The sequence below is a fragment of the Channa argus genome, chromosome 5 (genome assembly GCF_033026475.1).
Source record: "Channa argus isolate prfri chromosome 5, Channa argus male v1.0, whole genome shotgun sequence".
NCBI classification, from domain to species: domain Eukaryota; kingdom Metazoa; phylum Chordata; class Actinopteri; order Anabantiformes; family Channidae; genus Channa; species Channa argus.
Window position 1 is genome coordinate 16,014,817 of NC_090201.1, and position 12,669 is coordinate 16,027,485.

Consider the following 12,669-nt stretch of genomic DNA (forward strand, 5'->3'; position numbering starts at 1 on the left):
TGTCTTACTAAAACATAATCCTAAAAGGATACATTGACCAATGTGTCCTCCATGTGTAACCTGAACAACACATAATGCTGTGGTGCAGTGGTGGCTGGTGCTAAAAACATTTAGGGGACACAGTTTTGGGTTGGCAAACTGACTGAAACAAAACTGCTAAGCTAACCAAAAAAAAAAAAAAGACAAGAAGAAGAAGAAGAAATATCACTGTTAAAGCAGTAAGTAACCAAAAATCTGAAATCACAAACTATTCAAAACAAACAGAAACAAAACAAACAGAAATTAACATATAGAAAAAACACTGGAAAATGTAAATATTTTAAGAAAAGAGGATGCAAAATAGAATGGCCAGCAGAGATTTTAATACAAATTTTTTGCTAAATCAATTTAAAATCTTCTAATATTTTCTGTGCCCCGTTATAACTACATAAAACAAAAAAATCTAAGCAGTGTGAAACAAAAAGGCAAGACATCTGTGTTCCCCATCTTGAAGTTCAGTGCATCCTGAAAGACAACAGCGTTTTACTTAAGACCAGATAAAGCTAACAGTCCTACATTTTGTATTATCCCGTTAATTCAGGTAATTTGATCTATTCTCAGATATTTGCCTTTGATGACTTTTAAAAAGTAGGCTAATATTTGAAAAATCATTTTCATTAACGTTCAACTCCCAGTCAATAAAGTTATCGTTATCTATCTTGATGGCTTTGGTTTGCATTTATCGTAAAAATCATCTTTCTTAAAAATTTACTTCAAAATCTTGTAGCCCTGGAACTTTGAAATAACCAAGAACAGAAGATGGCGGAGCTCGTCCTTCATCACCAGCCTGCTGCTGATAGGTGTTTGCAATTATTGAATAATTAAATAGAAATTCATTTTAACATGCTTAAGTCTCCTTGCTTCTCTAAATAATTGAGACAGGGTGGTGCCCCGGCGCCCCCTATTGACCAGCCGCCACTGCTGTAATGTGTGTGTGTGCTTCATGTCATTAAGTAACTATTGTACAGACCTGTGTCTGCAAAGGTATGTGACGGCTTTGTGTGTTTGACAGATTCTCAGTTATGTGAGGCAGTGACGTGAAGTTTTTATGTCTGATAAATACACTGAAGTTGCCCTTCGGTTTCCTATTTTTATGTTAACTTTAGAAACGGGAGTCTTGTGCCTGATAAATATGATTTTGTTTTCCTTGTTGTTTTGGAGTGAGGAGTGATTCTGTTGTGAAGTGGGTCTGCTTTTGTCTTTGAGGTCCACACTGGTTCCTCCATCTCCTTCTGTGTCGTTAGTTTTTCTGATGTGGAATTCTCCCCCCCCCCCCCCCCCCCCGTGTCCTCTTTGTGGCCCCAAAGTGCACCAGATAACCTCTCAGCTTTGTCTTGTTAATTTAAAGATTTCTGAGCTGTGAATGTTTCAGTTTTAGCATTTTTAACTTTATTTCAGTTCAAAAGCGTCAGTTTATTTTTATTTGACTTTAATTCATTTTCATCCATCCATCCATCTGCATGTGGAAATCGCTCATAGATGTTGCATAGGCTCTATCTCTCTTTCTTTCACTAATTTTTTTCAAACCTTTTACCTCCTCTTTTCTGATTAACACCATTCCTGCTGCCTCCTCTATTCAAAAAGTGGCACTTATCTCTAGTGTTGCGTTGCGTTGTTTTATCACATTATGTTGGTTGGCATGATTTTAGAGTCAAATAATCTTCCTGTGTACATCTTCTAGCATGACCCTCCTCCTCAGAGATCTGCCTCATTTGCACATAGAGCAGCCTTCCTTAGCACGTATTCTGCCACCCACCCACCTGCGAGGTCTGCATGCACTGCACGCTCAACTCGACTATGAAGTGGACAGGCATCCGCATATCCGGCCTTAACTTCTAAAAGCCTTTTAACCATTCACCCCAATCGTGATGTAAATAAACAAAAACTAAATCTACAACCCGAACAAATTAAATCCCCACACTTCTGATTCGGGCCTTATAAACCTCTTTGCATTCCTGCCTACTAACATGGTTAAAGTTGACTTCTTTCCTTGATATTTGAGGTACGACAACTGTTTCCTCTAGACTTGGGTGCTGTTCTCTTGTAACTTTAAAATTATGGGAGTCTGGCATCTACCACCTAAGGCAAAGCAAAACAGAGAAAAGGTACAAGAAAATAGCACCGCTGCTCCCTGCCTGCTAACCATTTACTCACTCTCATTCTATTTTTCATTTGCTAATGAACTTGTGTCAAAATTATAATTTTCAATTCCCCATAGTGGCTTTCTATCTTCAGTGTAGCGTCTTTTAAATGCAGCTCAGCATTTCTACTTGAATTAATTATAAATAAAGGCAAAGTAGTTGCTTTCAGTAATTAATGGGCCATGCAGCTTCTATACAAAATGACGGGGGACATTTATTTTTGTATTTTAAAGCCTAATTACAGTTCAAGACGGATAAATCTGTCAATGCTTATGACGTCCCCTTATTTTTATTACTTTCTTCTGGTAACTGTAGTATCTGTAGTTTTCTGAGCATATTTATCTAAAATCCTTCTTCAGAATGTTATAAAATGCAGTTTGTGTCTGTGGACGTCAACCCAGTGTGCATTTACTGATTGTAAAATGAAGTAAGGCCCAAATGCAACAGCTTGAGGACTTACATTTTAGTTGTGATTTATCAGATCAGATAAGGCTTTATGGCACAAGTACCTATTAGACCCGTTCATGTTAAATCTGTACATTTTAAGTAATGAATAATTAGCAACAGTTTTCGCGTATTTTATGTAAGATTTCAATGAGAAAAGGTTAAGTCTGGTGAGCGAAGTTAAAGATGTCTCTCTGAAGTGCACAGGACTGAATTACAAAGCAGTTGTTTAAAAATATTAAAATACCTAAGTTAAAGTACATTAACAAATCTTCTATATAATTACAGCACTTGAGTAAATGTATGTAGATGCTTTGCAACACTGTCATTTTGATCCTTACAACAAGTGAAGTGTATAAACACCAGGTACATTTGTGGCTTAGTTATTTATATTTAATGATGTAAAGAAATCTTCAAATTGGAGTTTCAAGGTTTTTTAAAAGATGAAGACTGAAGGTCATCTTTTCAGTATTTTCTCTAATCTAAAATGCATGATAAACATCATCCTAAAGCTCACAGCTAAGATTTGTTTTGAGCATAACTTTGCATTACCGCAGCCTCTCAACTTGCATCCATCTCCAATTCTGACACATCAAATGCAAACACATCTGTCTTATGAAGTGGGATAGAGCCCCAACTTTGATCCTCGCTAACTGGTGTATGCAGTATGTTGTACACACAGATGGAATGAAACGTAGCCTCATGTGTAAAACCATCCATCAGGTTTTATTGAAGTGATGCTTAAATATATACTTATGGGGGTGTTTGAATGTTAATGTTGTCATATACCGTAAGTGTTTAGCTGTGGCTCTTTATGTATGTCTTAAAAGGTTAGTTTTATGTTATGATGTCTTGAGTATGTGTGTGAGTGTGTGTTTTGCTGGAGAGTGTTGTGTTTATGTGTTTCAGCAATGGTACACAGCCACCATGAACTTGTTGGGGACCTGGCTCACTGAGCGAATGGATCAGCAGCTCCACGTCTATCAGCTCAAGATCCTCATTAGGATTACAAAGGTAAGCCCTCAAACACCGGGCACGTTGGTAAAGTATCCACGAGTTACTGTGTCCACCTATTGTGATCTTTCTGCCCCACTTTAGAAAAAGTACCGGGACTTTCGCCTGCAGGGCGTCCTAGACTCCACCCTGAACAGCAAGATGTACGAGACAGTGCGCACCAGGCTGACCGTGGAGGAGGCCACTGCTTCAGTTAGGGAAGGAGGCATGCAGGGCATCTCCATGAAGGACAGCGATGAGGAGGATGAAGAGGACTGAAGCCTGTGCACTGACACTCCAGCCCCTCCTCTGAACACCCCCCCTTTCCCAATTTTGACTTTAGCCTGGTTACTGATGCATGTACCAACTCAGATAGCCACTCTAGGACCTCTTTGTCAGCTCGAAATGCCTATGAAGGAAGTATTAACTATAAAAATAGTATACTGAGGAAAAATTAAAATAAAAATGTTAAAAAATAACCATGATTGGCAGTTTAGCTGTGTCATGATAAAGATAGCACCTATCTTTGATTCATTCATTTCTAAAATTCATTTCTGTGTTACTAAGCAATATGGAGAAACATTTGTTTGACAATGTTGAGTGAGATAAATAGGTGTGTCCCTGTCCAATGCAAACCTATATGGCGCTTCTTTGTCGTATTCTACATTCATTAATGGTACATTGTCGTGATGATGAGTGTGTGGACCCTTTCCTTTGTCTTGTCTGTTTTAAGTGAATGCCAACTGCTTCCAACTGAAAATAAAACTCTGTATTTGTTTACGGCTGTTACAGATACTGTCGTCTACTCACTGTTATTGACATCAGCAGTAAGTCTAAACCTGCCTTTTTGTGTCAATGCTATGTGATTTCATCTCAACTACTAATTAGACATGGTTCAACGGGAACCTTGAACTTCAATGAGTGGGTATTCTAGAGATGCAATATTCTCATAGCTCCATTTTGATAACTTGGGAGATTCTATTTTTATTTCAACATTCAAAAGGCCTTGAAACAGGTTCTATTTTAATTGAGTTGCACTTTTACAGAGAAAAAAGCAAAAATAATTTTTTTTATTAAAATAAAGTTGGTCTGTCTTTGTTCTGTAATTGTGTAGAATGTCTGGCATTTGTTTGGGTCTCACTGTTGTTTTGTATATATTATATAAATATATATATATAAATATAAAATGCTGTACATTGCATTCTGAGCCATCGCTGCATGCCTGTGGGTTCCCACCCTCTCCAACTGCTTTCTGTTTTCTGTGTGAATTAGCTGGTGGAATTATTTTTGCTTTTGCCTTATGAAAGCCAACAGTTGTAATATGCAAGAGCTGTGGCCTCTAAATAAAACTATTGTACATGTGCACCCTCTGTCAAGTTTACTAGCATGTCCACCTGAGACATGGTTAATGACACACGGAGCTATACAGCCTTTGAAAGCATTCTAGCTTTAGAGCTGACTTAACACACTCCTTGGTGAATTATGTAAAATGAGGCTCAGATTTCTCAAAACCAAAAACTAGAATTTGAAAAGTTAAAACAAAAAAACTGAATGTGGAAATTATGGTTTTAAAATGCAATTTAAATGCAATTCAACATTTCGCAATATATGAAAAAATACTTAATTCTCTTCATTGTTACAAATTAGTCTCTCCAAAGATTAGAAAATTACTTTGCAAACATTAAACATATACATTTTTTCAGTTTTGAATCTGCTCTGCTTAATGCTCAGATATCAAAAAAGTACGCTCATTAAATCCCCAGAATATAGTAGAAAATCGTAATATTTTAAAATCCTCCTTAATGCCATGGTAATCCAATGACACGTTGGCAGTTGGAAAACTTTAAACAAACAGAAAACGTGAACATATACAAGCTAAACTTGTATCTTATCCTTGTACTACATTTTACTCCTTGTACTTGAATATTCCACTCCATGGTACCGTATACTTGTACTTCACTAGATTCCACAGAAAAATATTGTACATTTGACTCATTAGTAACTAGGTATAGTATAGATGTCATGTTTTCTACAACCTGAGGTCATAATATAAAACTGACACTTACTTTCACTGAAGAATTTACAATGAGCTACTCCATGTCAGGCACCATTAGCGTGCTGCTTATGCTAATGCATCTGTACAATTAATACAATATGAGCCCTGCTAATGCTAATACATTTACTGCATTTGGCTGCTGATACTACTACAAAGAACTTATTTATTTAATTTGGTAAGGAAAGTTTCCACATGTGGAAAATATGCTACATTGCTACATTTTCTTCAGTCAAGGACCTGAATACCCACAGCTGTTTGCTGTGAATGTGACAGGATTTGATCACCAGTAGTTTCACGTAATACAAAGATGCTGCATCAGAACACAGACTTTATTCAATGTATGTTGATACAATTTACCTATTAAATAACACTATTATACTATGATAGTATATATGACAGTATCACAGGAAAATGTAGCCATGATACTATCATATAAATGTGAGAGGATGGATAAAACCAGTTTATCATTTAAATTACAAAATAGACTTAATTACCAGTCAAGCTGAAATGCACTGGATCCCTGGACCATTGAGCAAATGCAGGAAAATCTAAATACCAACACTGACCATCAGAGAAACAAATATGATAGTGGATGCTGGGGATTTTGAAGCAGCGCTTCTGTTACAATCTGGACCAGGGCCACTACACACACACACAACTTTGTCACTTTGTATGAAATTTTTGATTCTACAATTACAAAGGTTACACTGTGGTCAAAGTTATTCGTTGTTGCAGTGAATTGGTGCTGCGGCAGCACTGATGTTTTATACGACCATATGATGTTCATAGAAATGAAAAAACTAAATGAGAAAACAGTTTTGCTGCAGAACTAATTAATCAAGAATCTGGACGGTTCTCCAAATATTGGAGAGTGTCTCTGGATTTTACAATCTCCCCCTTGGCAGAGAAGTGTGTTATTAACAAAATAAGTTGTTTTCATGGTGGAGTTAAAACTAGGAAGATACACAGTAATCAATCAAGAGAGAAGGACGTTCAGGGTTGAAAAGGGCTTATAATTAAAAGCCACAAATGAGTGCAGAGACAGAATTCTTAAGCCAAATAAAATGCATTTTACTGTGTAAGTTTTGAATCTTATTATCTGATGTGAGAAAAGCATCATGTATTCAGATTATCTGCTGTAAGGTTAGTTCCTGAGGCTGGAACAGAAACAGGCTTAACTCTGGTTAAATTCACACATTTGACACTGGAAATCTGTACTGCAAGATTCAACAATTTAAATTTTTAACTGTAGTTGATTACATAGATCTCGGGACAAAACCACTTACTTGCAAACTGGAACCATATCTTTGGTTACGAATAAAGCATCACCCCCCACACAAAAGAAATTACATTGCCTATAAAATGAAGTCACCCCATTCGGACTTTTCATGTTTGATTAAGTAAATAATTTTAAATCACAGTGGAAAAAAATAAGGATTTTATTTTTTTTTTTTACAATGATTAAAAAAAAAGGTTTCTACAGATTTCTACAGCTATAAATATACAGATTGTTTTTAAAATGCTTGCGTACGTATACGATCGAAATCCTTCTTGGTGAAGTTAATTATTGTATAACAAGTTGAATGCCAAGAGATGCAAAACTGTGACAAGTGGTTTTAGTTTAAATATTCCAGGATCCAACTGATATTTACCTAATTGATAAATCCAGGTGCGAACTATGTTTTGAAGACAAATATTCCCCTTTGATCAGGTGTTTAATTAGCAGTACCTCCATTGAAATGTGGCAGAAGCTGCAAAAAAACATGGTGTTCATAGTCAGATGTATCAACTATTTTTGGTTTAATCTGTATTTATTCCTCCACTTGAAATTATTTAGCTTAGTCTGAGCTTTGTTAGTCTCAGTTTCTCAAAGAAATTAAATTTTTGGTCTATAAAAACTTTTCTTTTTATTTAAATTTTGATATCCATTTTTAAATGTTTATATTAATTCTAGACATGCTTGGCAAATAACCCCACACACCAAGTGCAGTAGCAGAAAGACTAGTTTGGTATAAACAGGACTCTAACTCGTTCTACCTTGTCTAGGGATTCTTGTCTTATCTTCTAAAAAACATTTGCTTTTTGCTAATTAGTTTTAGATAGTTTGTTAGCTTAATGATGAGGCCTTTGTGCAGTAGCAGGTGAAGTTAAAATGTAAAATTAACGCAGAAAGATACAAAACCCTAAAGAAAGTGCTGCTATACAGTTTTGGAAGGTGTTGTTTCCTCACGGTCCTCAAGCAGCTTGACAGACTCTTAAAGCTAAGAATGCTGGTGAACGACGCTTCTATGTAATAACTGGGGCTGCACTTTTATTTGAGTTTGTAATATGCCGTAGTTTTTCCTTTTATGCAGTGTCAAAAGTAAATCCTCATTACATCCACTGTGATGTAGTGACACAAAATAAAACAACAAGAACTTTGTTTAAGGTGACAACTTTTTGTAGGCACTGCACTTTGTCAATACAGATACCCATGACATGTGTAATAACAGATTAAAAAAAGCTGGAAAAAAGAAAGAAAAATACTCAAAACAAAACATAGAAGCTTTTGTAGGCCATTCATGACAACCTACAGGATCTCCAAAATATGAATCTACATCTATACCAAGGCCAGTGGACAAGTACGTAAAAGTATTTAAAAATGGCTATCTATTAAGGATATAATTAATATAGATATATTTTACAAAACAATATAACAATATAAATCCCTGTAAAAAGCAATAAATGTTCACATTAGATGTTGCAACACATTTTAACAAAATAAGCCATAAGTACATTTTACAAGACAGCAGTGAGATATTTGGACAATATAAGAATATTAGGCAGGTGAGAGTCTCTTAACAAGTCATAAAAGCCTCACGCATGTGGAGTGGAGCCTCAAAAATATTTGATCAAGGTGAGAAACATGATGTATGTTGGGCTATGCTGCGGTGTGATATTTAGTTTTGAGAAATTATTGGAAGTGGATCGCCGTAACTCCTCCAGGTCTTCACGCCTCGTTTGGTCTCACTGTGGTCCAAAGATCCCAGTTTTGTCGTGTAGCCAGGATTTAACTCGCTGGATTTAGGCAGTAACACTGATAGTGTAGTGCAAACTGGACAGAGCTGCTTTTTCCTCACGTCAACTTAAACAGGTGCAAACGCTCAGCAGGATAACATTTAAGACAAAAAATAAAGAACAAAAACATAAATATCAAAAAATTTGTATCTGTATAAAAAGTAATAAGGTTATTCATTTAATCAATAGTCTGGCAAAAAAGGCCTCAAAAAGTTCATGGATTTTTACAAATTAAGTGCCTGTAAGAAGGTCCTCAGACAAGCGACTCCATGCTCTCTGCAGGGTCCGACTCATCCGCAATCACCACCACCCCATTAGTGTCCATGTGGAGGGGGCTCAGGCCACACTCTCTGTTACTGACCAGGCTGAGCATGGCTTTGTAAAGGTACTGGTACTCCTCCTGTGTAAACAAACCCACAACACGTTAACACCTAAGGTCACATATGAAACGTAATTAAGTAATAATTCTATTAATCAATATTTTGTAATTAACTCTCGATGATGATGCCTTGTAACACAAAACCAAAATGCGAAAGTCAGAGAGAGAGAGGGGGAGAGAGAGAGAGAGAGAGGGGAGGGGGGGGGGGGGGGGGAAGCTTTTCAATCTTTTCTTCTCGCTTATATGGTATATAGCTTATATAGTATATCCCCTGTATAGCTGTAACTGTTTCCAGGAACTGCTATCTGAAACTGCTGCTACTTGTCAGACACAGATCTGTGGAGCTAAGTGGAGGCTTTGGACTTTGTCAGACTGCTAGAAGAATAATGTAAAGTGAATGCCAACATTAATAAGGAATCATCCAAAATAAATGATTGCAGCTTTAATCTTTTGCTTGATGTTTAAGGCTTTAATAATTTAGCTTTTAGGCCACTTGGTGGCAGCAGAACAAGCTGCAAACACAGCAGTGAAAAATGATCACTTTACTAAAAGGATGATCTTGTCCATTTATACACCCAGCAGGCAGGGACTGGCATTTACATTTAAATGCAGTTGTGTTTCTGGCTACCTAATGATTTTGAGGTCAATATCCCCTCTCATTTTAGCTCTGGTTTAGTCTGAATGCGCAGCTGTTAACTGCTCCTAATTTACCAGCTAATTGCTACACAGATGTAACCTACGGCGGCTTTCAGATCGATGAGACTGAACCAATAAGTTCAGTAAGTGGTGGATCAGAAAACCAAAACAACAAGCTGAAAGGGGCTGTAAAGCTCTGTAGAGCACATTACAATTATTTGATCATTAGGTCTTAAAGGGCAACTTCACCCATTTTCAACTTTCTCCCCGTGGCTTTATAGTTAAGGGTGTAAATAAATACAATAAAGCTTTAAACTTCTCTCTGACTTTCCTATTTTAAAATATTCCTCTTCTTCTGGCTGAAAACTGCCTCCAGCCAACATCCTCTTGGAGGAGTTTTACAAAATTAGGAGTTCAGATAATGTCATCTGGGGAGCCCTGGAAAAGCAGGTTGACCACGATCACAACGTCCATGGTGTGAGCAACGAAATGACATAATCTGTACTGAAGATGCCTTCAAGTGATGTCTGGAGGCATTTTGTTGTAGTAGTAGATGAGAGATATTTTAAAATAGGAAAGTCAGAGAGAAGTTTAAAAGCCCTATTGTATATTTACACCCTAAACTAAAGCCATGGGGAGCAATTTCTTAATTGGTCAAGATGCGCTTTAAACATTGCTAACTGTTAAAATCCAGATCCCAAATCACTCCTGAATTTTCCCACAAACTTACTATATCAGTGAAGACTCCCGGCCTCATGAGATTGATCATCTTAGCCACCTGATAGATGTCAACAATGCCCTCATTCTCCAGCTGCTGGGACAGTGTGGAGAGGGCACAAAGCATCCCTGCTGACACTGCTCCATACCTAAGAGCAAATATTACAAATGTCTCTGAAATTGCCATTCTGTTTATTAATGATTACACATTAAAAAAACACATTAAAAAAAAAAAAAACTTTCATTAAGTGCTGAACACCTTTTCTGGTGTTCTGAGGTGGTGCAAGATGTGCAGGAAACTGTTAGAGTTGCCAGTTTACTGAGAGACTGCAAGAAATACAACAAAAGACTTAATGGTGACAACAACGAGGTAAATTCAAACTTACTCATCGTGCACAATGGTGGGGCCATCTCGAGTCATGGCCTCCTCCTTGATGACACTGATGAGCTCGAAGGTGCTGCTTAGAGGAGCGTCGGGGTTCGGCCATTTAGGGCACTGGAAATGTCTAACCTCCAGAACATAGTCGTCCTGTAAACACAGCACACGTGTATGAACACATTTCAAATATTGAGATGCTTACCATATTTGAGATCATAACAACCCAACATCAAGTAAGGCCAAGCAGTCCTGTACTTTCTGCTACATTTAACGAGCCAGAGAAGTAGATACCTGTGTGGCCTCTAAGATGAAGTCATGGATGATGATCTGCTCCTCATTGGAGAGGCACAGTCTGTCCTTACTGATGAGTGTGACGGTAAAGGCAATGCAGTTCATGGCCTCTTCCCGGCTCGGCCAGTAAACAAATTCATCCTCAGCCTGCAGAATACGTGGGAGCGAATGTGTGTGTTCGTTAAACGTTGCAGAATTAAACAATATTAAAAAAAATGAATTAAATTTCAACAATAGTTCATTGTTATTTACCAGCCCCTGGTTGTCAGGCAACATGACTATAATTTGAGCATTATGGTCCCAAATCATCCTCCAGAAGTCTGTGGTGGTGTGGGGCAAAGGATGCTGCGTAATGATGAACTCATTACTCCTGTAGTATCCCTGAGGTGACAGAGGTAAGCTGTTAGCCTTTCTAATACACTGACCACTCATACTGATGGAGAACTGTGAAAGCTGACAGACATTCTATCATTTTCCAAGAAAGTGTCAAAGAGCTACCAAACCCATCAATAAAATTCTTCAAAATTAGAGTGAGGAGGGATAAAGAGGCCAGAGCAAACTATCGAACTGTACCATTATGTAGGATGCATTGATGTAATCTGTTCCCTTCATTCCAGGCAGAGTGGTGAGTCCAACCCTTGCTCGCTCCGCTGTAAAGAGGGAGAGAGATGGAAAACTCACTTTAATTCAAAAGCCGAGCTTCTATAATATCACACTGGCTGATAATACACACATTCATTACCAGGCCTTGCTGTTGCTATAGCAACAAGTACCTCCTTTTCCCCTGTAAGGGTGCTGGGAAAGTGTAGAAAGATTAACATATAGGATTATGGAAATTCTAATTTTGAATCTTGTTTAATAATTTACAGACCGAACATTTGGAAAATGTAGGATAGAAGGTTGTAATGATTCAAATGGTCTTTCAATTCATAAAAAGCAGGAAAGCACAGAGCAGATTTTGAAAAAAAAAAAAGTTTCAATTTATATTTTTTTTAAAAATGAATAGTGCTAAAACGCCTTAAAAGACTGTTGCGCCTCTTGTGTTTCAAGTAAACCCGCTCTAACCAACCAACTGAATGCAGACTGTGGCAGCTTTACATGTTTGGCAAAGCCTTGCTCAGTTACAAGTGTGCTGTGGTAAAGCAGATAAGATACGCACATGGAACCACTGAGGAATTGCGGTTTTTCTCCTTGTTGCAATCTTTGTGGGCGCTGAAGCACTCCACAAAGCGTGTGTTGCACTGCGTCAGCAGCTGGCGAGAGAGAAGGATAAGATTTTAGTCCTGAGGGTCACTGTAAATTAAAATAAAACATGAAAAATAAGATATAGTGTTGTTTACAAGCCCAGATTAACAGCGAGGCTTTCACCTTAATAATGAGCATGTGAAGCTCAGGAGGAAGTGACATTTTGCAGGAGTAATTAATTTGTCTCTACTGACGCTGAAAGTGCAGGAGTCTGATGAAACATTCATCGAGCTTTGCATAAAGCAGTAGGAGTGACAGACATGACTTTATTATAGCCAACATCAGAGACGCT

General features: G+C 37.5%; 2 protein-coding genes across 12 annotated transcripts in view; one reads left to right on the top strand and one right to left on the bottom strand.

Annotated features, from left to right (window-relative positions):
* The window catches only part of cadpsb (Ca2+-dependent activator protein for secretion b), a 62,646-nt gene extending 57,664 nt beyond the window's left edge, over positions 1-4,982 (top strand). For all 9 annotated transcript variants that reach the window (XM_067505830.1, XM_067505831.1, XM_067505832.1 and 6 more), the window contains 2 exons: positions 3,534-3,638; positions 3,723-4,982. In XM_067505830.1, coding sequence (XP_067361931.1) covers positions 3,534-3,638; positions 3,723-3,896 — 279 coding nt within the window. In that variant the 3' untranslated portion in view covers positions 3,897-4,982. The remainder of the gene's footprint in view (positions 1-3,533; positions 3,639-3,722) is intronic.
* Positions 4,983-6,665: 1,683 nt separating this feature from the next.
* Positions 6,666-12,669, bottom strand: part of LOC137128108 (receptor-type tyrosine-protein phosphatase gamma-like) — a 100,889-nt gene continuing 94,885 nt past the window's right edge. For all 3 annotated transcript variants that reach the window (XM_067505820.1, XM_067505819.1, XM_067505821.1), the window contains 7 exons: positions 12,292-12,385; positions 11,706-11,782; positions 11,385-11,513; positions 11,133-11,279; positions 10,849-10,991; positions 10,476-10,611; positions 6,666-9,130 (listed from right to left, as the gene is read on the bottom strand). In XM_067505820.1, coding sequence (XP_067361921.1) covers positions 8,984-9,130; positions 10,476-10,611; positions 10,849-10,991; positions 11,133-11,279; positions 11,385-11,513; positions 11,706-11,782; positions 12,292-12,385 — 873 coding nt within the window. In that variant the 3' untranslated portion in view covers positions 6,666-8,983. The remainder of the gene's footprint in view (positions 9,131-10,475; positions 10,612-10,848; positions 10,992-11,132; positions 11,280-11,384; positions 11,514-11,705; positions 11,783-12,291; positions 12,386-12,669) is intronic.